Source organism: Hemiscyllium ocellatum, chromosome 19 (genome assembly GCF_020745735.1).
Source record: "Hemiscyllium ocellatum isolate sHemOce1 chromosome 19, sHemOce1.pat.X.cur, whole genome shotgun sequence".
Classification (NCBI taxonomy): Eukaryota; Metazoa; Chordata; class Chondrichthyes; order Orectolobiformes; family Hemiscylliidae; genus Hemiscyllium; species Hemiscyllium ocellatum.
Genome location: NC_083419.1, coordinates 52,747,107 through 52,772,918, shown reverse-complemented (window position 1 = coordinate 52,772,918; position 25,812 = coordinate 52,747,107). Strand labels below are relative to the sequence as shown.

General features: G+C 39.3%; 1 protein-coding gene across 5 annotated transcripts in view; it reads right to left on the bottom strand.

Moving 5' to 3' along the window:
- ptprz1a (protein tyrosine phosphatase receptor type Z1a) overlaps positions 1 to 25,812 on the bottom strand; it is a 255,622-nt gene that overhangs the window by 51,921 nt on the left and 177,889 nt on the right. For 2 of the 5 annotated variants that reach the window (XM_060839467.1, XM_060839468.1), the window contains exons 11-15: positions 24,058 to 24,104; positions 21,358 to 22,189; positions 19,618 to 19,989; positions 10,384 to 10,528; positions 1,446 to 1,537 (exon numbers count right to left, since the gene is read on the bottom strand). In XM_060839467.1, the coding sequence (XP_060695450.1) occupies positions 1,446 to 1,537; positions 10,384 to 10,528; positions 19,618 to 19,989; positions 21,358 to 22,189; positions 24,058 to 24,104 (1,488 nt within the window). The remainder of the gene's footprint in view (positions 1 to 1,445; positions 1,538 to 10,383; positions 10,529 to 19,617; positions 19,990 to 21,357; positions 22,190 to 24,057; positions 24,105 to 25,812) is intronic. The other 3 variants (XM_060839469.1, XM_060839470.1, XM_060839471.1) reach the window with 3 other exon arrangements.

The window sequence follows — 25,812 nt, the reverse complement described above, 5'->3', positions numbered from 1 at the left end:
TGCAGAGTGAGAAACAAAGTTAACGTTTTCAATCCAATTTGACTCTTCTTTGGAAAATGGAAACTTTCCCATGCAATGTTTCAAAAAAGAGCAGGGGAATTGTCCTCTGTGAGGAACAATATTTATCATGTGACCAACCAAACTAAAAATAGATTTACTGGACATGATCAGATTGCTCATTGTGCCAGGATACTGTGCACCAATTGGCTGCTATGTTTCCTACATTTCAAAAGTGGCCACACTTAAAAAAAAATGGAGTGCTGGAGGTCAGTCTGAAGTTGTGGAAGGTACTATTGTGACCAAATATACTTTTAAGACGGATGTGTCCGTCCTGGTTCACTTGAATAGAATTGTTGCAAACCTGATGCCCAGGTGTCTGCTTCATGGAAAATGGAGTAAACAGATTTGAGTTTTTTTAAAACTTAGACAAATAAGCCTGAGTGGTTGGAGAGTCTCAGGCTTTTAGCTTTTGCTTTCAGTTGTTGAAGTTATGGTTTTTGTAATTGAAGCTGTTAGATTCCTACTTTCGTTTTTTCTTTCTCCTGAACTAGAGATAGCAAGTGAGGGAAATCTGTTTAGCTGAATTTGCCTTTGCCAAGGGTGTGTTTATGGGATCTACAAAATGGAACAGTAGATGAATAGGAGTTAAACACTATATTATTTTGTTAAGTATTTTGATCATGTTAAAATTATAGCAATTCCTTTTTTTGTTAGTATTTTAACTGTGGTGGAAGAATAACGCGTGTTTTGTTTAAAAATGAATATTTTGACCAAGTGTAGCATATCTGGAATGCAGCACTTTACAATTGCCTTTAAATAAAATAAATGTTAAGGTCTATGTTTTGAGGGGGTTTGGTCTGGTCCATAACACTATTCATATGAGACTTTCTGAGAATTAGGATAGAGCACCCTCTCTCAAAATCTACAGCAAGATCTTGATAGAATTATAGCATGCATTTAGTATTCTCTCATTTCAAAGTTAGAGGAGTACTTTTCCTGCATTACATGGGATGGAAAAACTACTTTGATTCTGTTTGAAACAAATCCAACATGAAAATGCACTTGAAGCAACTTAACAAACAAATGTTTTACACAAACAAATAGTCATTAACTATATGTTGGATTGTGCCTTATCTTTACTCCCGGATTAGCAAAAATACTTTCTTAGCCACATGCAAAAGATAAATCTTTGCAGTTGCCACAAAGTTTTCAGATGAAAATTCACTCTCGTGATGACTTTGATCTATGAGAATTTGATGCATGTGCACTGAATTTACAATCACCGTTCACTGAACTGAAAGGAAAAGTCAAAGAAAATCACATCAGATTATTGGGAATTGATAATTAAGTAAGCACACAATAACCAAGCAAAACAGAAAATAATTAACAGCAATTTAGTTAGTAGTTATTGAAGATGCAGATTTGACCTACATGCAAAAATTTACCTGAAATAGGTAGAGCTGGAGATTGTGAAATGGAAACCACTCTGGGTGATGCATTATCTTCCAAGTAAAAATGTGCGGTCTGAAAGCATTTCCTGCAGAAAAAAAATACATGAAAATAGCTTTACAAAACACCCAGACATTAGAAGGGCAGCTTTCTTACAAGCCCACATCTTATAAGAAACTCTCAAGCATAACTTTCAGAAAACAATCCAGGTAACATTTAAAAAGTGTTTTGTATGCTGGGCAACCTTTGCAAAGTGTTCATGCTTTCTGAAAACTCAATGAGCAAACATAAGAGAGCCTTTTTTGTGAAGAAATGTTTTTGTTTACTGCAATGGCCACAAGCTAGCAGTCTGTACCATTATACTAAGAGGGCTGTCTTTTTCCCCCCATTATCAAATACAGTTTGAGACTTTCCATTTCTGGGATATTGCCATTTTGTGGCAACTTTACAGATATTTTGTCAAAACCTTTTTGTTTTGCACTCATCAGGACAATCAAAGCTGAAAACAAAGCTTGGTAGTTACTGGTCAGTCATCATTCACTGGTGCACCATCCAGGGCAATGCACCTACCAATCAAAGATCATTTTCCAACTAATCAATACTCTCCTCTCATAGAGAATAAATATTGTTTGCCCTTTACTTTGATAATTCCTGCAAATTGTCTGATAAGTGCAAGATAGAAAGCTTTGAGAAAATGTTTCATTTGTCAGCAACTCAAATTTAGTGTATATGTGGAATTATATTTGCAAACATCTGAGACAGATGAGAGAGAGAGGTGAGATCAGACAACATGAAGGCATTTAGACAGAAGGGACAGATGATTGTTCTTGATACCTTATATGATAACTTACTAACAATATCGCACTATGTACAGTTACGAGATAGAATCTTTACAGTGTGGAAACAGGCCAACAAGTCCACACCAACTCTCCGAAGAGTAACCCATCCAGATGAATTGCCCCACCCTATTATTCTATATTTACCCCTGACTAATGCACCTAAACTACACATCCCTGAACACTATGGACAATTTAGCATGGCCATTTCACCTAAACTGCACATTATTGGATTATGGGAGGAAGCCAGAGCACCCGAGGGAAACCCGCACAGATACGGGGAGAATGTGAAACTCCACACAGTCGCTTGAGGCTGGAATCAAACCCAGATTCCTGGCGCCATGAGGCATCAGTACTAAGCACTGAGCTGCTATGCCACTCCTCTATCCCTCCAGATTAAAAAGACCTCTCGCCCCAGTAGGTACACTAAAAAATTAGATAAACTGGTGTTTAAAGAATCCATGTGAAAAATCTTCTGTCTAATATAACTGTGCTCACACATCGCCATTATGTTATGTTTACAAACTGGGCAAAAAGTAACAGGTGATTCAGAGCCAACTAAAGAACAGTCCGCTGCTGCTGGCAGATGGCTCCTCTCTCACTAGCATTCTGATGAGTGAATCAAAGTGAGAGAAACCTTAGATATGACCCAACAAATGGTGCAAACAGCCCAATCACACAGGATAAACGTGAGAATCAAAATTAGTCACTGATAACAGCTGGCGTATTTGCATCAAGGGAGTTTAACAAGAGTGAGAAAAATATTTATTGTCAAGAGCACTGGTGCAGTGAGGGTGATTGCTGGAGAATGGGGAAATAGTTACCAACGCCTCCATCCCCTGTTCACCTGAGGGTAAACAGGAGCCACACTTGGATCATAAAGTAATCTAATACCACAAATAAAAATCAGCCTTATACTTAGACTTTTTTCAGAACTCATGAATGTTATTATCTCTTCAATTAAAATTTTAAATACTTTATTCATAGCATTCTATATAATCCTTTACCTACCATAAACTTCAGCTTATACAAATGTCTGCTTTCTCTATCTAATCCTGCTCACCCATCAAACTTGCTGACCTGCACTGACTTAATCATCAATGCTTCAAATTTAAAATTCTCAGCCTGGTCTTTTAAATCTTTCGTGGCCTCAAGGTGCCCTCATATAGACTTTTCCACCTTTACAACACGACCTGTTATTCAAGCTCATTGTTCAGCTGATCAACCGTAGTTGTAGGAGCCTTGGAAAGTTCCTGTCTGGCATCCTGGAGAGATAATACACAATGCTCCACTCCACATCAAACATTAGCAACACAGAGGCAATGGCATCCTGCAGCACTGGTTCTGATCAGCAGATTTGTCTGGGTAGACTACATATATACATTGGGTCTGTTTGGTGACACAGCCAAACCATATTGTCTCATTTGTCTAAAGGACAATAGCCATGAGCTCCAGATAAATGTGATTGACACTTTGTTTATAAACTCAAAACGCACTGTCTGCTGCCTGGGTCACCACACTGTATGACAGGCAGTGACTGGACTTTTGAGTGCTACTACTGGGGAGCAGGTTAATCTTGCTAATGTCAAATAAAAAAATCTGTTGGTCGACAAACTAATCTTTAGGCTGATTGAATGTATTTTCATTCTGGCCATGTCATACAAACCAGCATTACAGAGCATTAATTTGGGTGAATAAAGAAACAATATGAGATGCAGGGATATAAATTCTGCTTGAGAGCATAGATCCTCCCACTCTGTTCACCCAAATACTCAGAGGCATCATGCAGGAGTTTTTTCTATCCCATGATAGACTTCCCTTTGTCCAGGAATTTACTTCCTGAAAGTGTGGTGAAAATAGAATTAGTTGCAAAACAGAAATGGATAAGTAGTTGAGGGTGAAGAATTTATAAGGCTACGGGGAAGGTATAGGCCCCTACCCTATTACTTCACATTTCCCCTGACTAATGCACCTAATCCTCTGCAATCCTGAACATTACGGGCAATCTAGCATGGCCAATTCACCTAACCTGCTTGTCTTTGGACTGTGGGAGGAAACCAGAGTACCCAGAGGAAACCCACACAGACACAGGGAGAATGTGCAAACTCCACACAGTCACCCGAGGATGGAATCGAACTAGGTCCCCGCTGCTGTGAGGCAGCAGTGCTAACCATTGAGCCACTGTGTGCCCAAACACCATTAGGAAAGGCCATTGATTTAAGGCATCGACATTGCACTTTTCTCTCCACTGTTACTGCCTGACCTGTTGAATGTTAACAGCAATATTCTTATTTCAGAATTTCAGATTTTGCAGCATCTTGTTTTTTGCACATAATACCATCAACAACATCCTGACAGGCATAAAATTCACAAAAGAGGAGAAGAACCACAACAGACTCCCATTCCTAGATGTGACAGTTGAACATACAGTCAATAGGGAGCTTCAATAATTAGAATGGATGCCCTGGAAATATGCAGGGAAGAGGTTTTGGGAATATTGGAAAGGATGAATATAGATAAGTCTCCTGGGCCTGATGGCATTTACCCCAGGATCCTATGGGAAGCTAGGGAGGAGATAGCAGAGCCATTGGCCTGGATTTTTATGTCGTCATTGTCAACAGGAATAGTACCAGAGGACTGGAGGATAGCGAATGTGGTCCCATTGTTCAAGAAAGGGAGTAGGGATAGCCCTAGTAACTATAGGCCAGTGAGTCTGACTTCAGTGGTGGGCAAAGTCTTAGAGAGAATGGTAAGGGATAAGATTTATGAACATCTGGGTAGGAATAACGTGATCAGGGATAGCCAGCATGGTTTTGTGAAGGGCAGGTCGTGCCTCACAAACCTTATTGAGTTCTTTGAGAAGGTGACTAAGGAAGTGGACGAGGGTAAAGCAGTAGATGTTGTGTATATGGATTTTAGTAAGGCGTTCGATAAGGTTCCCCATGGTAGGCTAATGCTAAAACTTCGGAGGTATGGCATTGAGGATACATTAGAGGTTTGGATTAGGAATTGGCTGGCTGGAAGGAGACAGAGGGTAGTAGTTGATGGATTATGTTCATCTTGGAGCGCAGTTACTAACAGTGTACCACAAGGATCTGTTTTGGGACCATTGCTTTTTGTTATCTTTATAAATGATCTAGAGGAAGGACTTGAAAGCTGGGTAAGCAAGTTTGCGGATGACACGAAAGTCGGTGGAGTTGTGGATAGTGAGGAAGGAAGTGGTAGGTTACAGCGGGATATAGATAAGTTGCAGAGCTGGGCGGAAATGTGGCAAATGGAATTCAATGTAGCTAAGTGCGAAGTCGTTCACTTTGGTAGGAATAACAAGATGATGGATTACTGGGCTAATGGTAGGCTACTTGGTAGTGTGGATGAGCAGAGGGATCTTGGTGTCCATGTACACAGATCTCTGAAAGTTGCCACCCAGGTAAATAGTGCTGTGAGGAAGGCATATGGTGTACTGGGCTTTATTGGCAGAGGAATTGAGTTCCGGAGTCCTGAGGTCATGTTGCAGTTGTATAAGACTCTGGTGCGGCCTCATCTGGAGTATTGTGTGCAGTTTTGGTCGCCATACTATAGGAAGGATGTGGAAGCTTTAGAACGAGTGCAGAGGAGGTTTACTAGGATGTTGCCTGGAATGGTAGGAAAATCTTATGAGGAAAGGCTGAGGCACTTGGGGCTGTTCTCATTGGAGAAGAGAAGGTTTAGGGGAGATCTGATAGAAGTGTATAAGATGATTAGGGGTTTAGATAGGGTAGATACTAAGAACCTTTTACCGCTAATGGAGTCAGGTGTTACTAGGGGACATAGCTTTAAATTAAGGGGTGGTAGGTATAGGACAGATGTTAGGGGTAGATTCTTCACACAGCGGGTTGTGAGTTCATGGAATGCCCTGCCCGTATCAGTGGTGAACTCTCCTTCTTTATGGTCATTTAAGCGGGCATTGGATAGGCATTTGGAAGTTATTGGGCTAGTATAGGTTAGGTAGGATTCGGTCGGCGCAACATCGAGGGCCGAAGGGCCTGTACTGCGCTGTATCCTTCTATGTTCTATGTTCTATGTTCAAACCAGCGTCTACAGAAAAACAACACACACAGACCAAATATTTAACTTCAGAAGCAATCATCCCACACCGACAAATGGAGCTGCATCAAGACATTATTTCAATGAGCTACATCACACTGCAGCACCCAAGAACTACAAAAGCAGAAGAAAAATATCTATACTACATACAGTCAAAGGGCACCCAATAAACACAATCTGCCAATTCCTCAGAAACAAATCCAAACAAGCAGACACAACACAACCCAAAACTATAGCCACATTACGCTACATCAAAGACCTATCAGAAATGATTTCTAGACTAGTCAGACCTCTTGGCATCACATTGGCCCACAAATCTACTAACACACTTAAACAGCGCCTAATGAACTTAAAGGATCCATTAGATACCACCAGCAAAACTAACATCACTTACAAGATACCACACAAGAACTGGGAAAAAAAACACTACGCCTGACAAACTAGCAGGAAACTTGTCATCAGGATATATGAACACCAACTGGTCACAAAAATACATGACCCACTATCACTAGTTTCCATACACACAGAGAAAGAAGGACGCCACTTTGACTGGGACAACACACACATCCTAGAACAGGAGAAACAAAGACATGCACGAGAATTTTTAGAAGCATGGCATTCTAACCAGAACTCCATCAATAAACACATTAATTTAGACCCTCTCAACCTTCCCTTGAAAAAAAGAACCGGAAATGGCATCACCCACCTTAAAAAAACCAGGACCTATAAATAGAGAGGCGGGACATACCACTGGAGACTCTCACTGAAGACTCTTACTGAAGATGTTACCTAGGATGGTGACGAAACATCTGAAAACAAACCTTCATGCTCAGCGAGCTAACTTACATACTTATCATCAACCTGAGCTACAAATCTTCTCAAAAATCGCTAACCTTTAAGTATGAACTAGCCTATCTGTAACTGCATTCTTTCTTTTAAAAACAATTGTATGAAGTGAAGGTAAATGAAGAAGATTAAAAATGAAGAACTTATGTGGACAAATAGGGAGTTTGTGTCATTGATGGTGAAAACTCTGAGAAAAAGTGGCTACTCATAAAAATATAGAAAATAGGAGCAAAGTAGGCCATTCAGCCCTTTGACCCTGTTCCTGTTCACCCCATAGCCTTTGATCCCTTTAGCCATAAGAACTTTATCTAAGTCCTTCTGGAAAACATTCAATGTCTTGGCCTCAACCACCTTCTGTGGCAAAGAATTCACAGGCTCATGAATCTCTGGGTGAAGAAATGTCTGCTCATCTCAATCCTAAATGGCCTACCCTGTACCCTTAAACACCATATCTTGTTACCCCTTCTTTGGATTCCCCAGTCATCAGGAACATCTGTCTTGCATTTACCCTGTCTAGCTTTATTAGAATTTTATAGGTTTCTATGAAATCCTCCTTATTCTTCTAAACTCCAATGAATATGAGCCTAACCAATCCAGTCTCTCTTCAGATGTCTGTCCTGCCACCTAAGGATACTCATGTATGTTTCTTAATTTGGACAACGTGGATTCTTTCAGGCTGGTATCAGGTACAAACTCCAAGACAGATTATATTTCAATACATTCATTCTCATGGAGTTGTCATAGATGAATACAATAAATGTGCATTTTACCTGAAGTCTGGTATACCAACTCTCATGGCAATTATTCAAACGCACAAAACAGAACTCTATTCTTGACACGCAGCAGCTTGGGAAAAATTATTAAAACATATTTTCCTACACACCGACTGTAATAGCCATCCCAATATATCCATCTGTTTTGTTTAATTGTCCACCCGCAGCAAGGCTGAAGCAGAGTGTTGCTAAGTAAGCTTCCTGCTAATTATCACTCTATTAAAAAGGAATAAGTGCTGACAGGTTTATTGCCATTGCTGTACAATCTAGCGGTTGTATCTTTGCTATTCCTCAATCTGCCAGATCATTTCTTTGGCACCTTCCCTCTACGGCTGAAGGAACAAATCCCCAATGGCCAAATCTCTTGTTAATATCATCAGGCTTTTAATCAGGTACTTAACAAGCTAAAAAGGCAATATTAATGAATCGTGTCAAACCTCTGAAAATTATTGATATATCATTAACAAATTAACAATATTAACAATTAACAAAGAAAAACTCGCTCTTATTTTCCATGATGGAACTGGTGACTCTACGATGTCTAACAATGAAACACAATGAGATAATGTGTTCATTACAACATCTTGGAGCAACCTCCACCTGGCCTCTCCTCTCTGACCGGAGATTGAAACTAGCTGAGAAGGTAAATTCCCACACTCATCAATGCTGTCTCAAATTCTTGGGAAGCTGGATCATTTTTGCAAAATGTACCATTGAAAAACTTGCACATTTAAACCTCTTCGACTAGAGAGTTATTATCCTCGGTAGTTTTGAAACGGCCAATTTCTGTACAACGTAAAATTTACTTCCACCAAATTGCTGATTTCTGGCTCCAGACAGGTCAAAATAATTTGAATTTTGCAAGCTTAGCATCCCAACTGTGCAAGCCAATGCCTTTCTCTTGGTCTTTGGTTACTTACTTCCAAATCCACAATCTTAGGGTGAGAAAGTAACATTATGTAGAGCACAAAGAAGTTGCACTGCAGGTTATTGCTTTGTACTTCACTGTCAGCTTCTTGCACCAGAATCCCCCTTTATCCCCAACCCAACACATGTAAAAATGCTGCTTGCACTCAGGATTTGTCTTCAAAGCTTTTCAATTTTACTAAATCAGATTGTCATCCTTTATACATCAATGCTTTGTCTGTGAGTATTTCTCTCCTGAACAGGGCAGGCTTCCATTTATAACACAACTCGTATGACCTTAAGCTGGCCTGAAGCACTTTGCCACTGTTGGAAGTGTAGTCACTTGCTCTAAACTTTGTCTTTTTAGTTTTGTGGTTTCCTGCCACTTTGATTGTTCTGATAGCAGACAGGCCATATCATTATGTGGATGGTCTCAGTGAGTGTTACACTGACTGCTTGAAGAGTAGGTGTGGAAAGGGCTTTGATGAAGGTGGTAAAGCTGGAGAAATACCAAATTAAATCTGATCTCATCCTCAGGCAGCATCTCAATAATTGCAATAGAGGGAACTGGAAAGTGCTCAAGAATAGAATCACTGGATGAATACTCCCTCTATCTCTGACCCTGGACTGTATCCTCCCCTAATGATAGGGCACTGAAAACACACAGAACACTCCTACTGCTGTTTCAATTGACATCATCACAGGTTGGAATGTGGTCAAAGGGACACTCCTATTTTAAAAGAATTAAAGAACTGTAGAAAACATGCAACAAAGATTCAACAGGATGATGCTAGGAATTAGAGGACACAATAAAGATAGAAGAATTAGGATATCGTTATTCTTTTTGGCTGAGAGTCAATATTGCTGCATTTTATGGAGTATTTCTCACTGTGTCTTGTCAATATCACCATATTCACTATCTGCCATGTTTCTGTGGCGCCACTTTCACACATTGTAGCCATATCTTACAACATGCCATGCCCAGGAGTAATCATTATAACTGGGAGCTGCCTTGCACGCTCCAATTGCCTAGTGGTATTATCACAACATGATTAATCCAGAAACTCAACTAATATTCTGGGGACCCGGGTTTGAATCCCACTGCAGCAAATGGTGAAATTTGAATTCAATAGTAAATATCTGGAATTAAGAACCCATTGATGTCCATGAAACCACTGTTGATTATTTGGAAACACCCATCTGGTTCACTAAAGCCCTTCGAGGAAGGAAACTTGCCAACCTCTCCTGGTCTGGCCTACATGTGACTCCAGAGTCTGCTTTGATGGGGATTACACAGTGTCCCGATATACAGCCTCCAACTATACTGGAGTGACAACTGTAGCCAGCGGGAAATCCAGGCCAGAATTTACTGCGCGATAGAAATAAATTCAATTAACATGATCTAATTAGCTGTATTTATATTATCTTCATCTATGTTTCCAAACAAATATTTGTCAGCTAATAGAATTACATGATTTCAGATCACTCACCTCCAGTATATAAGGATAGCTACCAGCAGCATCAAACATAGGAAGGTGAGAGCTGATACCACCACAAGAGGGATAATTGCCTTTTTTTCTGTCTCTAACCCAACTGCCAAACCTATACGGGACTCATGGCTGCTGTTACTGGCCTCTGTGGTTGTAGAAAAAGCAAAAGGATTAAAAAACAGTTTTACCATAAGCAAACCAGAATGAAACAGCAAACCACACTCATGACAGTACAATAAGAACGTCAAAGTTTCATGACTAAGCATCAGTTATATGCCCAAAATATAATTTGCTTGAGACTACTTACCTGTACAACATAAACTAAGTGGTAATAAACTTTCAAGCTACTCAAGAGAGAAGCAAAAGGTGAAGAACAGTGACAATGAAGTAACCAGCGAAAGCATAGTCCCAGCATCACCAAGCAACACAACATACCCCACACATATCAAAGCAGAAAGACGATCAGAGGGTACAATGAAACCTTCATCTTATTTCAAATCTTATGGTTTTAAACAATTATTAGATTTCTGAAGTAAATTTCAAACAAATTGACAAAAATACTGGCATTATGCCTCAGTCAGATAATAAGTTGTCAGGTTGAATTGAAACTGATCACAGGTAGTGATCATTTTGCCTGAAATCCACGCACAAGATATTACAATAATGAACCGTGAGATTTTTCTAATGGTTACAAATTAGGAAGACAAATAACCAAGCCACAGTGTGTAATCTTGTTAACCATTCTGTAGCTGACCTGTGTTGCTTTATTTTGTCCCTGCTCATAGTCAAATTCTGTTATCTTTCCATTGCTTCCTTTCATTCGTGAAGTCTGCCTCAAAGCATTTTTTCCTTTCAGATAGCTCTTCAGTACCTGACCAAAGAGCAGTGCTCCAAAAGCTTGTACTTCCAAATACACCTGTTGGACCATAACCTGGTGTTATGTGATGTTTAACTTTATTCTGAATGCCATTCTACACGGGGCAACATCACAGCAGCACAAACAGACGAGCCTGCAGGATCCTGAGTCTCTCAGGCACACAAGTGGTCACTTGGTAGGGATTTTGGTGCATCCGTTCCTGGGACAGTGATGCCCTATCCCAACTGACATGCCAGTCAATCAGAAATGCTGCCTCAGAGGCCATGCCAGCTGGTGGCACAGGACCCAAAAACCCCAGGAACAGTGGGCAAGGTAAGTGAATTTGAAGTGTGGGGGATGGGGATGGGGAAGGAGGAAAGCACAGCCTGGGGAGATGGAGTTGTAAAGTGGGCTGACTTGCAGTGATCAACACGACTATCACCACCCTCAGGCCTCACCCATCCATGTCTTCAATCACTCCTCAGATTGGATGGATGGAGGCAACCCACCAACATGCCTATATTTCACCAATCAAAAAGTTACAACTCTATGACTGCCACGGTTCTTACCTGTCAAGGAAAGAGTTAACCACAGTGATCATAATGAGGCCCTGAAGTGATGAACAATTAACCACTTAAGGGCTTCAATTGATGGTGGACTGCGGAACTCGAGTGTGGCATCTTCCTGCCTCAAACTTCATTTCAATGGAAGTGGGGAGACAGTGGGTATCTCTGAAGCCAACCCAGTTGACAATATCTCCTTCCAGCTACCTTGCCAGTCACTTGTCAGGAGGGCATGATTCAGCCCTTTGTTTCTACGGGTGTTCAGAAACCTCTCTCATGAGGCCATCTGTATCTCTTGCTGTCAAACCCATTCCTTACCTTCTGCTTTTTGTAAAACTTTTCTTGCCCTGTTTTCTCTATCTTGACTGCCTGAAAAATGCTCCTTTAATGTTTGACTCAACAGCTGGTCTCACGTTGTATAGTGTGTTGCAAAGGGCAGCTAACAGTTTTGTGGGAACACTGCATGTGTAGGGATAGGCTGTTGACGAGAAAGAAACAGAATCATTTGGATCTAGCAGCTGTAATGTAAGGAAGTAGGTGTCTTGGTTTAGCATGTGGTATAAGTGCATAGAGGTATTCAGATGAGTGGCAATGACTACAGGTGTGACAGCACTTGTGAAAGGGGCAAGGGCTGGCAACATTATGCGGTTGATGAGAAAGAACAGTAAACATTTTCCGAAATGAAAGCAAGTTAAATGAGTTACAAACTCGGCAAGTTACAATGAACAAGGATAGCAAAATCCTTCCAGTGTTGCAACTGAAAACAATAAATTCTGGACATCACAGTGGGTCATGCAGCATTGAAACTTTTCGAGTCTAGATGAGTCTTCATCAGAGATCTGATGAAGAGTCACGTGGACTCGAAATATTAGTTTGCTTTCTCTCTCTGGATGCTGTCTGACCTGCTGTGATCTCCAGCGTTTGTTGTTTTCAGTACAGATTCCAGCAGCTGCAGGAATTTGTTCCTACCAATGTTGCGTCTGCTGTTATGATGCCATCTGCTGACAACTATTGCAAATAACAGATCTGGATTAGGACGATTGTAGGTTGCTCAGTTAATTAGCCGGTATACAGTTAATATCTCTATAAAGCAATGTTCTTGTTGTACATAGTTACTCTTTTGAACCTGCCAATTGACTTCTGCCAATTAAGCTATTTTTTCACCATAAATCCCCATTGAGCATGATAGGTTGCAACAATGCACTTAGGGCCCATTTGAAAATATCATGGAGATAAAATGCCTGGCTTTTGAAGAGAGTTACCCATTTTCAGATAAAACTGTCAATATCTGTTTTGGCACCCAATAGTGGAAAAAACTCTGTCATTATTTTTAATAGTCCAACCAGATGTCATTCATTATAGTCTGCAATTTGTCAATCTAATTAATAACCCTTAATAAAACGTACTTCAATGTGAAGTGGAATTTTAAAAAATACTGATTTAGCCGTGTGTAATTGCACTGTAATTGTGCAAGAAGTGAGATTGGGGTGAGGTAAAGGGCCAGGAGGTTAAAAGAATTACGGAGCCTCTCTCTTTGAGAGTGAAATGAAAGAACTATTTAGAACATATTTGGGATGGTGCTCAATTTGTTGCAGTAATTACCTTTTGATGTAATTATTTTATCCCTTCCAGTCCTGTTAGGAGATGCAGACTGTGGTTACTCCCTGAGCCTCCCAAGCAGTTCAATTGACTTTAGCCTAGAACCAAATGTTAGCTAGTGCATTCTGAAATAAAACTGGCCACGTTGAGCTGCCATGCCCACTCTAGCCCCTGACTGTGGTGCTAATGAGACACGTTATACAGACACTAAAGGTTCTAGTTATACAGTTTACATGGGGCAGTTAGGTAACAGTACATTGCATCAAAATACCAAAGCATTGAAAGTCTGTAGTATTGCAATGTAAAGATCTGAAAAGCATCAAACAATACTATCATAACTAGCTAACCCTCTAAATGATGATCAAGGTGAAGAAATAAAAATGAGTTGTTGGCTAAAGCTTTTTGTGTGAATCACTTCTAATTCAAATTGACAGTGTTACTGGTAGAACCAGTTTAGCAGAATTATATATGGAGAATCAACCAACCTGTGAACTTTGGTTGTCCTTCCTCCTCCTCTAAATAGCTAATACATAGGCCTTCAATATTCTTAAAAAATGGAACCAGTGAATCAAAAAACAACAAAAATAAAAACCCATGTACCTTTGAAAATACATCTGAATTCATTCATCCCTGTAACTACACATATGAATTGCCAAAAAAACACGAAAATAATTTGCCTTGCAACTTAGTGTGATGATGTAACTTCACTAGAAAACCTCCACTCTGTATAATCCCAATCAGACATTGTGGGGTGTTGGAAAACAGACTGTCTTCAACGACAAATTGGTTAAGACAACAAATTTGATAACTGCTGAAAGATATGTGGATTTTAATGATCCTGCAGCATGCCAGTGATATCAAGAAAATGTCACGTTGTAAAAAGTGTCAGCTTGCTTTCATAAATACTATCTGAAAAATGGGTCAGGTTTCTTTTACAGTGGCAATTTCAGATAGTTATACGCTTAACTGCACATTAAGGTTTTCATTTAAAAAAAACACAAGTTGCTGGTTGTATGATGATTTTGAAGCAGCGGGATATGCACTTTCTTCACCAATTAGATTAATGGGTTGAATAAAAGAGCAGAGTGAGAAATAAAGAGAAGGAAAAGAAGATTGACTTGAGAGGGGGAAAATGATGGAAAATAACATGGCATCTTTAAAATAGATCATAGTATCCTTCGTGAGGAAGTATGCTATTCGAGTCCCCATCGACCCTCCAACCAGCATCCCACCCTCCTCATAACCTTGCACTCCCCATGACTAATCCACCGAGCCAACACAACCCTAGATACTATGGGCAATTGAGCATGGCCAGCCCACTTAACCTGCACATCTTCGGACTATGGGAAGAAATTTAGACTGACACGGGGAGAATGTGCAAACTTCACACAGGCAATTACCGGAGGCTAGAATTGAACCTGGGTCTGTGAGGCAACAATGCTAACCACTGAGCAGCTGTGCTGAAATCGTTCAAAGCAGTCCACATTTATAATTTATTTTCTTGGGAAGGGAAGTTAATTGGCAGCCACTAGCAATTAACAGGCTGTTAAAAGATTGCTTATTCAAATACCTACTGGACTAATTAAGGTGTGGAGAATTCAAGTGCAATTCCATGAAACTCTCAGGGATATTAAGAGCAAGAATCTGTTTTGTGTTGCTGATAGCGAAGCATCACAAATCAGCCAGCAACTTGTGGCAATTTACAATTTATCTCTTTCTTTCTCCATGGACAATGTGCACAATAATGGCAAATATCAGCCAGAAAGTAAAGGTCTTGATATTCTGATGGGCATCAAAGTGCTGGTGCAAGGTTCACTGGAGTTAGATATTTGGACTTCGTGGAAGCCATGATACAGCTGACTCTGTGGGAATTATCTACACAATTGAATTTTCTAATGGACCATTCTCTCCAACTAGAAACCTCCTAAAATGTTCATTAAACTTGGACCAGGCAAAAGGTACAGAGATCAGGATGATTGTGGGGAGTGGAGGAGGTTACTTTGACAAGGCAAGTTTGAGGATCTCAAGGAGGTCACACAGATGGGAAGATTGTTAAGGTGCTATTTAATTCATCCCTCAAACCTGAACCCAGGTAAGAACATAGAGCTATTGCACTACGAGACTGACTTCAACAGTGATATTTACCATTAGAGGCAACTACACAGGATAACGGCAAAAATAGGTCAGTGGCAGAATCTTAAATAGGTAAAATATTCAAGAAAGAACTTGACAATATAAGGTGAACATATATGTTAAATTTTTGCTTTTTTGGCACTGAGTCAGTGTTTTGTCCCATTAAGCCCAGTCCTGCTCAGACAATGAACATGATGGTTTCACTACACTGAATTAATTTCCTGAAGAACATTTTTCCCTAACAACCCAAAGAAATTAAGTAAAATGCACCAATAACTTCTGAATCTCTACTGTTCAACTTCATCAAATATGATCCACTTCATTTATATGAATGATATGCCCTGACTAATGGCAAAACAAATACCATGAAGCTCTTTATTATCCCTTACCATGCGTATTCCTAAAATTCTGAATGTAATTTCCAGTCAGCTATTTATTACGTTTTTTTCTTAAGTAATAAATCAACACAAAATTATCAGTTTCTTTTAACGTTTTCAGTGCATTTTGAAGTGACTGTAATAGAAAATATAAAAGGCACTACAAAAAAGTGATCATAGTAAATGTTGTCAAAGATACAGAGCAAATGATCATATATAAAAGCTCATGTATTTCAGAATGATGTCTTCATGAACGTGTTAACCTTGTACTGCATAATCCAACCAACAAAAAAGTTACTATTAAGTAATAGAATTAGAGAATATATTAGATTTATATTGTGGAAAATTTGAGGTAATTACAGGAAACATTCTTTGAAATGTGAAAAAGCAGAGAAGGGATAATAAGATGTGTAGAATATAATAAACTCTAACATTGCTTGTGTTGTACTGCAAAGTGCATTTGTTTCTTTCAGAAATTCATCATAAAACGGTATGGATTTTGGATGAATCTATCACACAAAAGCTACTCTGAGACTGATCATTTTGGGACGTTGGCACATCAATTAGATAACCTAATCCCAATACATGCATTGATGGTCGTGAAAGGGCTTAGGGGACCTGTGTATAGGAACACTCCAGGCTGGAGGCTGGCTGCTGAACTTTTTCCACTGTGCCACACAAGTAAACACTTGCCCATCAAGGAGGTTTAGCTAAATTGTACACAATGTAACATTGCTATGTAAAACATGATGGGGTCATGGACATTCTAAGCAGATAAATTGCCTTCACCATTTTGTAGTGGATATACCAAAATTCCAAACACCTAACAAATGTTATGTCTTTTTCAGTGGGTTAATGGTAGAGCCTTTCCTGGGTATGGCAGTGTTCATGAATACATACTGATGGATGTTGCAAGATGTAACCTAATTTCCTGTCACTAGGTATAAATGAGTAAAGTGTGGACCAATGTTCAGTGCCTATGTTTTTGAGGGTTGTGGGCATTCCCTGATAGATATTACATCTTAATTATATTTGCTCCTTTACTTTCAGAAGCTGATGACTTCTGGATGGACCTCAGATAGAAGAAATCTGTGGAAGTATGAAAAATATTTTCAATTAATTTTGGACCATCCAATTACACGAGTGGCTTAGCATAACTGTTGTACCACATAACAATGAAGTAACAATGTGTCTACTTTAAGTAAGGTGAATAAATATGGGAAAGGGTTACAATGTACTTGATTTGCAAAATGTTACTAGGTTTTTTAAAATTTGGCTTTCTATGAGATTATGTTCAGTTTTATCATTTTTTTTAAAAGCTCTGATTAACAGACCTACCAGATTGAGACGATACTGTCTTTTTGCTTAGAAATATTGATTACTTGACAGTTGCTTTCTTTGGATAGTTGAATATTTCCTGCAAAGCCACATGATCATATTTGTCCCTCAATATCATTTTTTTAATGTATGCTATTTTTACAGTTCAACAAAGATCTGAAGTCATTTTTGACTAATTGGTTAGAGTTACACATAGGGGCTGTAGTGCTGCTTGACAAAACTCCTGTTTTGAAGTGTGGCATGCTAGGATCACAGATCAGGAAAAGATGTACAGATGGGAATGCTTCAAGCTTATTGTACCAAATAAAATAAATGACTGAAATGACAGTGCTGTGATACAAATGAACCAACTCTACCCCCAATTTCCAATTTATTGGTGGGTTCTGGAAGAGGAGCCTGTTCTCACTAACTATTATAAGCCATGGGCTTTCTGTGGTGAGTAACAGGATTCAGGTATCACAAAATACCTTTACATTTTATACACTATTCATTTTATACACTATTTAAAAACAGCTTAACTTCCCATTTCTTTTCCCACTATTTTATATTCTTGCAGCAATTCTATCAACAGTGCATGCTAAGTTCATCCGCTTATGCTACACTGTTTGGTGTAATCACTAACATTGTATATTTGCCAGCTACAAAATGACATGTTAACTTGCCATCAGTGGTGAGTTAGCATTGTTGAGAGTTGAAGAGCATAGCAGAAACCTATTTGTGGTGGATACATTGGAAAACCTCTTTGATTTCCAACAGACAGTTTAAAATGGATAAGATTAGAGTGGTGCTGGAAAAGCACAGCAGTTCAGGCAGCATCCGAGGAGCAGGAAAATGGAGCCAGCACAGTATCTGGTTGCAGCTTCATTTGGCTCATTTTTTGTTTGCCACCTTTTAATTGTGTCAGAATTAACTCCAAAATGATTCATCAATCACCAACTATATTACTACAATCCTTCCGGTAGGAACAGGAAATTTGTATTACATGTGAATCGGACTCTAAGATATATAGATCAACACATTGACTGTAAGAAAGCTTAATTGCTAATCTACTGTTGTACCAGCTCATACTATGAAATTGAATGACACCACACAGCTCAGTGAGTAATATACAACAACACAGGTTTCACTCCCTTGCATTTCTATGAGGATTCAGTTGACAACAAAGACATATCAGGATTGACAGCGATAACATAATAACATTACTGAAACTCTCAGAAGTATTATTCTCTAAAACACACATCTTAAAATAATTTATAAGAAGTTGGTTGATATTGCCAGTTGAAATACCTTTTAAAAAAATCAAATTCTGTAAATTTTCATGCAATGCCACATATTGAGAAAGGCATCCATGACAGCAAATTGAAGTTAAATTATATTGATTAAAACATCAGACCTTCTTTAAACTCAAACACTATTGCATCCATTTGACCAAAAATTATTATGCACACTGGATTTGTAGCAATATTATTCAATTTTTGTTCCATAGTACTTTGCAAGGAAGGTAATGGATTTTTTTTTAAAATTAAAGGCTACTTTATGCAAACTGAATCTCTCCCCTAGCCCAAAAGACCAGACTTTCATAATATTTTAGACTATGAGTCAGGGAAGTGAGGAACACAGTATATCTTAAAAACCTGTGCCAAGGACTTGTTACTGTCACAACTTAGAAAAGAGTTGATAAGGGAATACTTGTGAATGCAACACCATCATTTGTCTAATCAATGATATATTCTCTACCATCCGCTATTCGAATCAAAATTTATTTCACTAATTTCCTTGAAGAGCGTATAAATATATTTGCAATTGCTGTAAAAGGTCCACTAAATTACTCAATTGCAATGTTGCATATTTCTCAAATTACCAAAGATGCTAACCCAGTGCTCACTTATGATGAAGCTTGAACACTTGCTGAACCTTGATATTGTAATATAAATTATTCACAGTTGGCATCAGTTTACACGATAGGAGATCATTCTATGCTACTCAGCAAACAGTCTCATGATAGCTCAATTTCTCAGGTTGCTTTGAATAAATTGAGAACAATGCAGTTAAGTGAAGCATAATATACAAGTCTGATGGCAATTCTAACTTAATTTGGATCATTACCAAATCAGAATTATTGAAAATCTATATTTAAAGTTTGGTTTACATTAAGCTAAAATTCTACTGGCTTTTACAGACATTGATTGGCTGTTGACCCCATCAACCATGATTACAGTCACATTGATACAGAAATGAGCAGGTCATCTTAGCACTAAGCCTTTTCCGGCATTAATAAGGATCCCACTACCAAGGTTGCTGATCATCCCCTCCAGAGCTGCATTGATTTCAACTTTAGTTTTGCAAATGGCTTTCAATCATAACTAACCTGCCTCATAAATGTCGAATAAAGTAGTTTCAAGCCCACTAGTTACAGATGGAGCTGAAGGCAGTGGTGTCCTTGGTTCTGCTGCTTTACCTGTGCCTGTTGTACTGTCTAACGCTCTATAATTATGCTCGAGGGAACTTAACACCACTGAAGTTTCATTAACAGTTAGACTATCAGATGTACTCTGGCCAGAACCACTCTCCTCTTCAGTGGTCAGGAAGGTACTAGTCCTAGAGTATGATGGGGACTGTTTCGTAGTTACTGCCGTGGTCCAATTATGTCTTGCTACTATTGTTGGTCTTTTGTGCTTTCCAGTGGATGCTTTTGGCGTCAGTGCTGTTGCCATGTCGTGATTTCTGTCCGCATCTGAATCTGTTAAATTGAAGTTAAGAGTGGTGAGGAATACGTTTTCTTCAGAAGACGCAGGTGGTTGTGATAAGATCTGGGAATACTGACTATTCTGCTCCTTTGTAGTGCTGAATATCTGCCCACTTATGTGACTTTCTTCCTCAGATCTGGGGTAAAATGTTGTCCGAACACTACCATCTGTCTCAGACAAATCAATTTCTGAACCAGAAGACCACGGCTCACCATCCTGACTTTCACTCAGCAATGTGACAGAGGAAGGCACAGAAGGGGTTGGCAAGGGAGCAGCAGGACCTTGCACATTTAGCTCCCTGCTAGGAGTTGTAGCTGGAATAGAAATGTACGATGCATCACCATATGATAAAGGTAGGCTAGTAGGAACGGAAAACTGGTTATTGGAAACAGTAGAGGAAACATAAGAGAGTGCATTATCACTGGAAGGCATGAGGGAAACATAAAGCATTGTCTCATTTTTCCGCAATGTTTCGGTATCACTCAATGATCTTGTACTACCAGAGAGACTAACAGTAGCTTGCAGCAATAATTCATGAGTGAATAAAGCAGGAGCAGTTGCAGTTGATATTTGACTGTTGGGAAAAACAGGAGGAGCATACGAAGATATTTTGCTTTCATAGGAAGCAGGGATCGCTTGAAGCAAAGTGTCAGCAACAATGGGTGCAGAAGTAACATTCAAAGTCTCATCACTGGGAACAACAAATGGAGTCAAAGGCAACATCAAACTGTTGGAAAGGGCAGGAGTAACATGAAGTAATATTTCATTCTCTTTAGAACTAGGGTAAGTTTGAAGAGACATCACACCACTGGGTAAAGGAAGGGCAGATTCAAACAACAGGTCACCAACAGAGATTGCAGTAGTGGTATGCTGCACCAACTCACTGCTAAATGCAGCAGAAGTCACATGGAGTAATGCTGGAATTTCAGAGGAACTCTGAAGGTCATAAGGGAGTACCTCAGTAGAGGAGGAAGCAGGGATAGTATGAAGAGACACCACATTGCTAGCTAAAGGAAGGGTAGCTTGAGCATCAACATTGGCTGGTGGAGATGAACCAGACACTCCCACAAAAGTAGCTTGAAGCAACATTTGACTGCTAGGAAAAACATGGGCAGAAGGAGGAAATGTCTCACTAGCCGGGGAATCAAAGGTCACATACAGAGACATTGGGTCAGTCGATAAAGGACTTGTCATTTGAATAAACACTTCACTATTAGCAGAAGCAGAAGATTGATAAAAAGATGCACTGAATAAGGAGGGAGTAGGCTGCAGCTGTGCTTCATCATGGGTATAAGCAGAGGTAGCATGAAAGGACACTTCGCTGTTTGAGGGCACAGTGGTAGTTTGAAACACCATCTCACCAGTAGAGTAAGGAGAGGTAGCTGGGATTTCCTTCTCTTTAGGTAAGGTATTTAATCTGTCAATGGAATCTGGAGTACTGTGTAGGTATGTTTCTTGGTCAGGAGGAAGAAGGGTTTCAGAAAACAACTCATGCGACGCAAGTACATTCCTGGTGGGAGGGGTTACCATATTTGGGTAAACTGTTGCTGCAGAAGCGACAGAATCAGGAACCACACTGAGCTCTTGGGAATTAATTCTTTCATTGGCTGACATCATTTGCTCTTTTCCAGAATCCATACGAGGTATGACAATCGTTGTTTCAGACAACAAATTGGGAGTTGAATTACTCATGAGACCATCTTCAGGTGTAATTGCCTGAGGAATATTCCTCATGCCAAAGCTGGGTACACTGAATATATTGTCAGGTTCTGTTGCAGTACTGAAGTGTGGGGTTTCTTTGGGTGTAATTGGAATTCTTGCTTGGTGGGTGGTGGTGAAAATTTCATTCAAATCCAGGGGTCCTACGGCTGAAGAATCATCCGAGTCCTCTGCTATGGAAGAGATCATGATTTCATAGGGCAGTGCAGTATCCTTGGATATTGTTTCAACCACAGTCATGGAGGGGGGATAAATAATATCGGGAATGGTAACCTTTGTGGTGATTTCCTCATTTCCCTTGGCAAAATACTTTTCATTAGGAACAGCATTTGCATTCTGTTCTTTGTCATTGATGGATATGGATTTTTCATTTTCAGCTTCCACACTCTTCTCTTCCCACTGGTGATTAAATACGGGAGCCGTGTGAGTTTCAAGTAAAATTGGCTCTGATTGCACTGGATTAATTTCTGTTGGCTGAAGGAGAAAGAAAGATTTTTTTTAAAAATGGAAAGTGTCCATTTTATACATTCTATTGACCACAATTCAGATAGAACTTGCCTCTGCAACAGTTTTGCCAGTGAAAAATAAACAGAACTGTTGAAGAAACAGTGACTAAAAAATGGCCACTTACAGTATTTTTTTCAAGGTTTTGGCTAAGGCTACATTGGAAGATTGAAAGAACCAGATGAGAATCGTGCACTTTGTGCACTTGGAATACTGTGCTGTATTTAATGGAGGTGATGGGTGTCTTGGCTGAAGGCTGTCAACCAGGTGAGAGGTCCCCCATGAGTTGACATTGGCAGATCTTCCCTGGGATGACAATTGTCTCCAGAAGCAGCTGTTTAGAATAGAAGCACAAGCCGGGAAATGGTGGCAGCTGCCAGTACTACACCCACAATTGGCCATCACTGGATTATGGGCCATAACTGATTGATGGCAGGAAAGGAAGTCACAGGACATAAGGGAGATGGTTTGGAAGTCAACAATGGTGCAGGCATTACACTTGGCAGGACTAACCCTCCTCTCCCCTCTCAAATGAGCCCAAAAGATAGTCTGCATGGATTTGCTTGCTGTGCTCTTTTCTGGCTGAGCCCATCACCTGCCATGAATATTTGGCATGAGTCACTCCATTAATTGACCATTTGAAGCCATCACTGAGCTGAACCATTATTGACTGAATCACTTTGGAAGTGTGAAAACAATGTCACCCTCACCCACCCTAACCAAAACACTTCTGATTAAATGCCTACCTGGCCACCAAATGTATTGTGGTCAAGTGGCAATAAATTCCACCCACTGATTCAAATCATCAGGCAAGTGTTTCATATGTTCTCCACTGGAGTGCATTGGTTTAATATTTGCCCAATTATCAGTGGGACTGATTTTCAAACTATTAACCCCACTTGCTACCCACAGTAGTTTGCATACAAGTTAAACATCTTCAAGGCAGAGAATGATAAATTCTTAATCTAGCAAAGAATTAAGGGATATGGGGAGAGTGCGGGTAAGTGGCATTGAAATGCCCATCAGCCATGATTGAATGGTGGAGTGGACTTGATAGGCAAAATGGCCTTACTTCCACTCCTATGCCTTATGGTCTTCAGTCATTTGTAGTGCACTCCATATGTACTTGAACTGGCTTTAATCTATCCTGCTCTATTTGTTGGTTCTGGTCATTTGTTGAGCTCTGACTCACTCCAGCAGCCAGAAGGCCTCCCACTCTAACATGAGGGGCAAGAGTTAGAACTGAAGAAGAGTCATGTTGGACTTACGTTAACTCTGTTTCTCTCTCCATCGCTGCTTCCAGACCAACTGAGTTTCTCCACTGGTGATACCAGTGAGCATTTTCATTTGGACTGTCCTGACACAAATGTTTAAAATCTCAGGCGGTTTAATTATTTTTATTTGGATAATGTTTAAATAATGGAAAGTAAAGGAAACCCTGAACAACTTAAGTTGGTCATATCATCTTTAATGTCACACCCATTGACGTTGCGTTTTCAGCTTCACATACGGTTTTATTTGTGTCACCAAATTAAAATCTGTCAAAACTCGGTATTAAATCAGGAGAGAAACATTAAACATTGAAAAGTTTAACAAAAAAAAGTGCACATTGTATAGTGGAACGCAGATGGGAGGGAGGGTTAAAAGCAATAACAATATTTCTTAGAACTCTTGATTATTCTTAAATTATTTGTTCTTGTGGTTTAAGATATATGTTGAAGCATTTGAACAAGGTACTAAATGAAAATGCATTCCTATATACGTGTGAATTCAAACATAAAATAACTCTTTAAAGTGAACAATAGACAGCCAAAACATAATTTAGATATTTTCATTACCTTTGGGTCATCAAATGTGTCATTAAAATTGAAAAAGGCACCAAAATCTGCAATATATAACAAAAAAGTGTTAGACTGGAAAAAAAATACAAATATGGAAATGATTGACTTCAGAATGAATTGAATTCTTTGTATAACACCATATCACCCCATATTTTAAAAAGGTGGGAGGAAAAAAAACATAATTACATATTAATGAGCTTAACATCACCCATGGGGGGAAAATGCTGGAGTCCATTATAAAAGATGTGATAATAGAACACTTGGAAAGTTTAAAGGGATTAGACAAAGTCAGCATAGATTTATGAAAGGTAAATCATGCTTTGGTAATCTACTAGCCTTTTTTTTTGAGGTTGTATCGTGGGTAAAGGAGATCTTGTACAATTTGATTTCAGGAAGGTTTTGATAAGGTCTCGCATAAGAGGCTAGTGGGTAAAAGTAACAGGACTGGGGCTAATACATAGACATGGATCAAGATTTGATTGACAAACCAGAAACATAGTGGGAATGAATGAATCTTTTTCTGTGGCAAGTGATAACTAGTAGTCAGGATCAGTGCTTAAGTCTCTGTTATTCACGATATATATAAATGAAAGAATCAGATGTAACATTTCCAAGTTTGCTGATGACGCAAAACTAGATGGGATTAAGAGTTGTGAATAGGATGCAAGGAAGCTTCAGGACAAATTGAAAATGTGGGGAAACACATGGCACATGCATTGTAATGTGGATATATATGTGAAATCATACGCTTTTGGTGTGAGAAAAAGAAAGGCAGAGTATTACTTAAATGTTGATTTTGGGAAATGTGAATGCAAAGGGATTTGGGTGTCTTTCCACATGAGTCAATGGAAGGAGACAGGCAGATGCAGCAAGTGATTAGGAGGGTTAATGGTATGTTGGCATTCAATGAAAAAGGATTTGCATTTGGAAGTTGGGGTGGCTCATTGTAGTTTTATAGGGCCTTGGTAATACCACACCTAAGTTATTTAATGCAGTTTCCATCTCCCTACCTAAGGCAGATCATAATTGCCATCGAGGGAGTGCAGTGGAGGTTCATCAGGCTGACACTAGGGATGGCAGGGCTGTTGTATGAGGTGAGATTAGCTCAATTGGATCTGTATTCATTAGAGTTTAGAATAATGAAAGGAGATCTAATTGAAACATGTTAAATTCTAATAGGGCTCCACAAACTAGATGTGAAGTGATGTATAGCAAGAAAGGTTCTAGATGCAACCCAGACTCTACCCTAAAGTAAGTTATTTGTACTAAAATAAGTTACTTTAATCAGAGTATCGGTGGAGGCACCATATTGTTAGGTGAATGCTGAATGGGGGAAATGTGGAAATCAGCCAATTATTCTGCTTTTGACTGCTATCGACTGGAAACTTCATGTATAACGTTAGGTAAAGAACATGAAAGCTTTAAGAATTGCCATTCGATGAAGAACTTGAAAAGGTAGCTGACACCAGAAGTCTGCTTGAAGCCACAATTTCATGGCTGGAGACGTTAAATTGACCAAAAATGTTTGCTGCTCAGGTTGAATCATGCTTAAATATGGAAGGCTCACTAAATACAACAATGCAAAGGAACTGAATGGGCACGTTCTCATGAAATGACAATTAGACGAGGAAGCATTTCAGTTTATAAGAATTCTCACTGTAACCCTAGAAATCATTGTTGACAATATTAGCAGAAGGTGGTTGATTGATTTTCCTCAAATTTCGTTTGAGAAAAATCAAGCATTGGCATGTG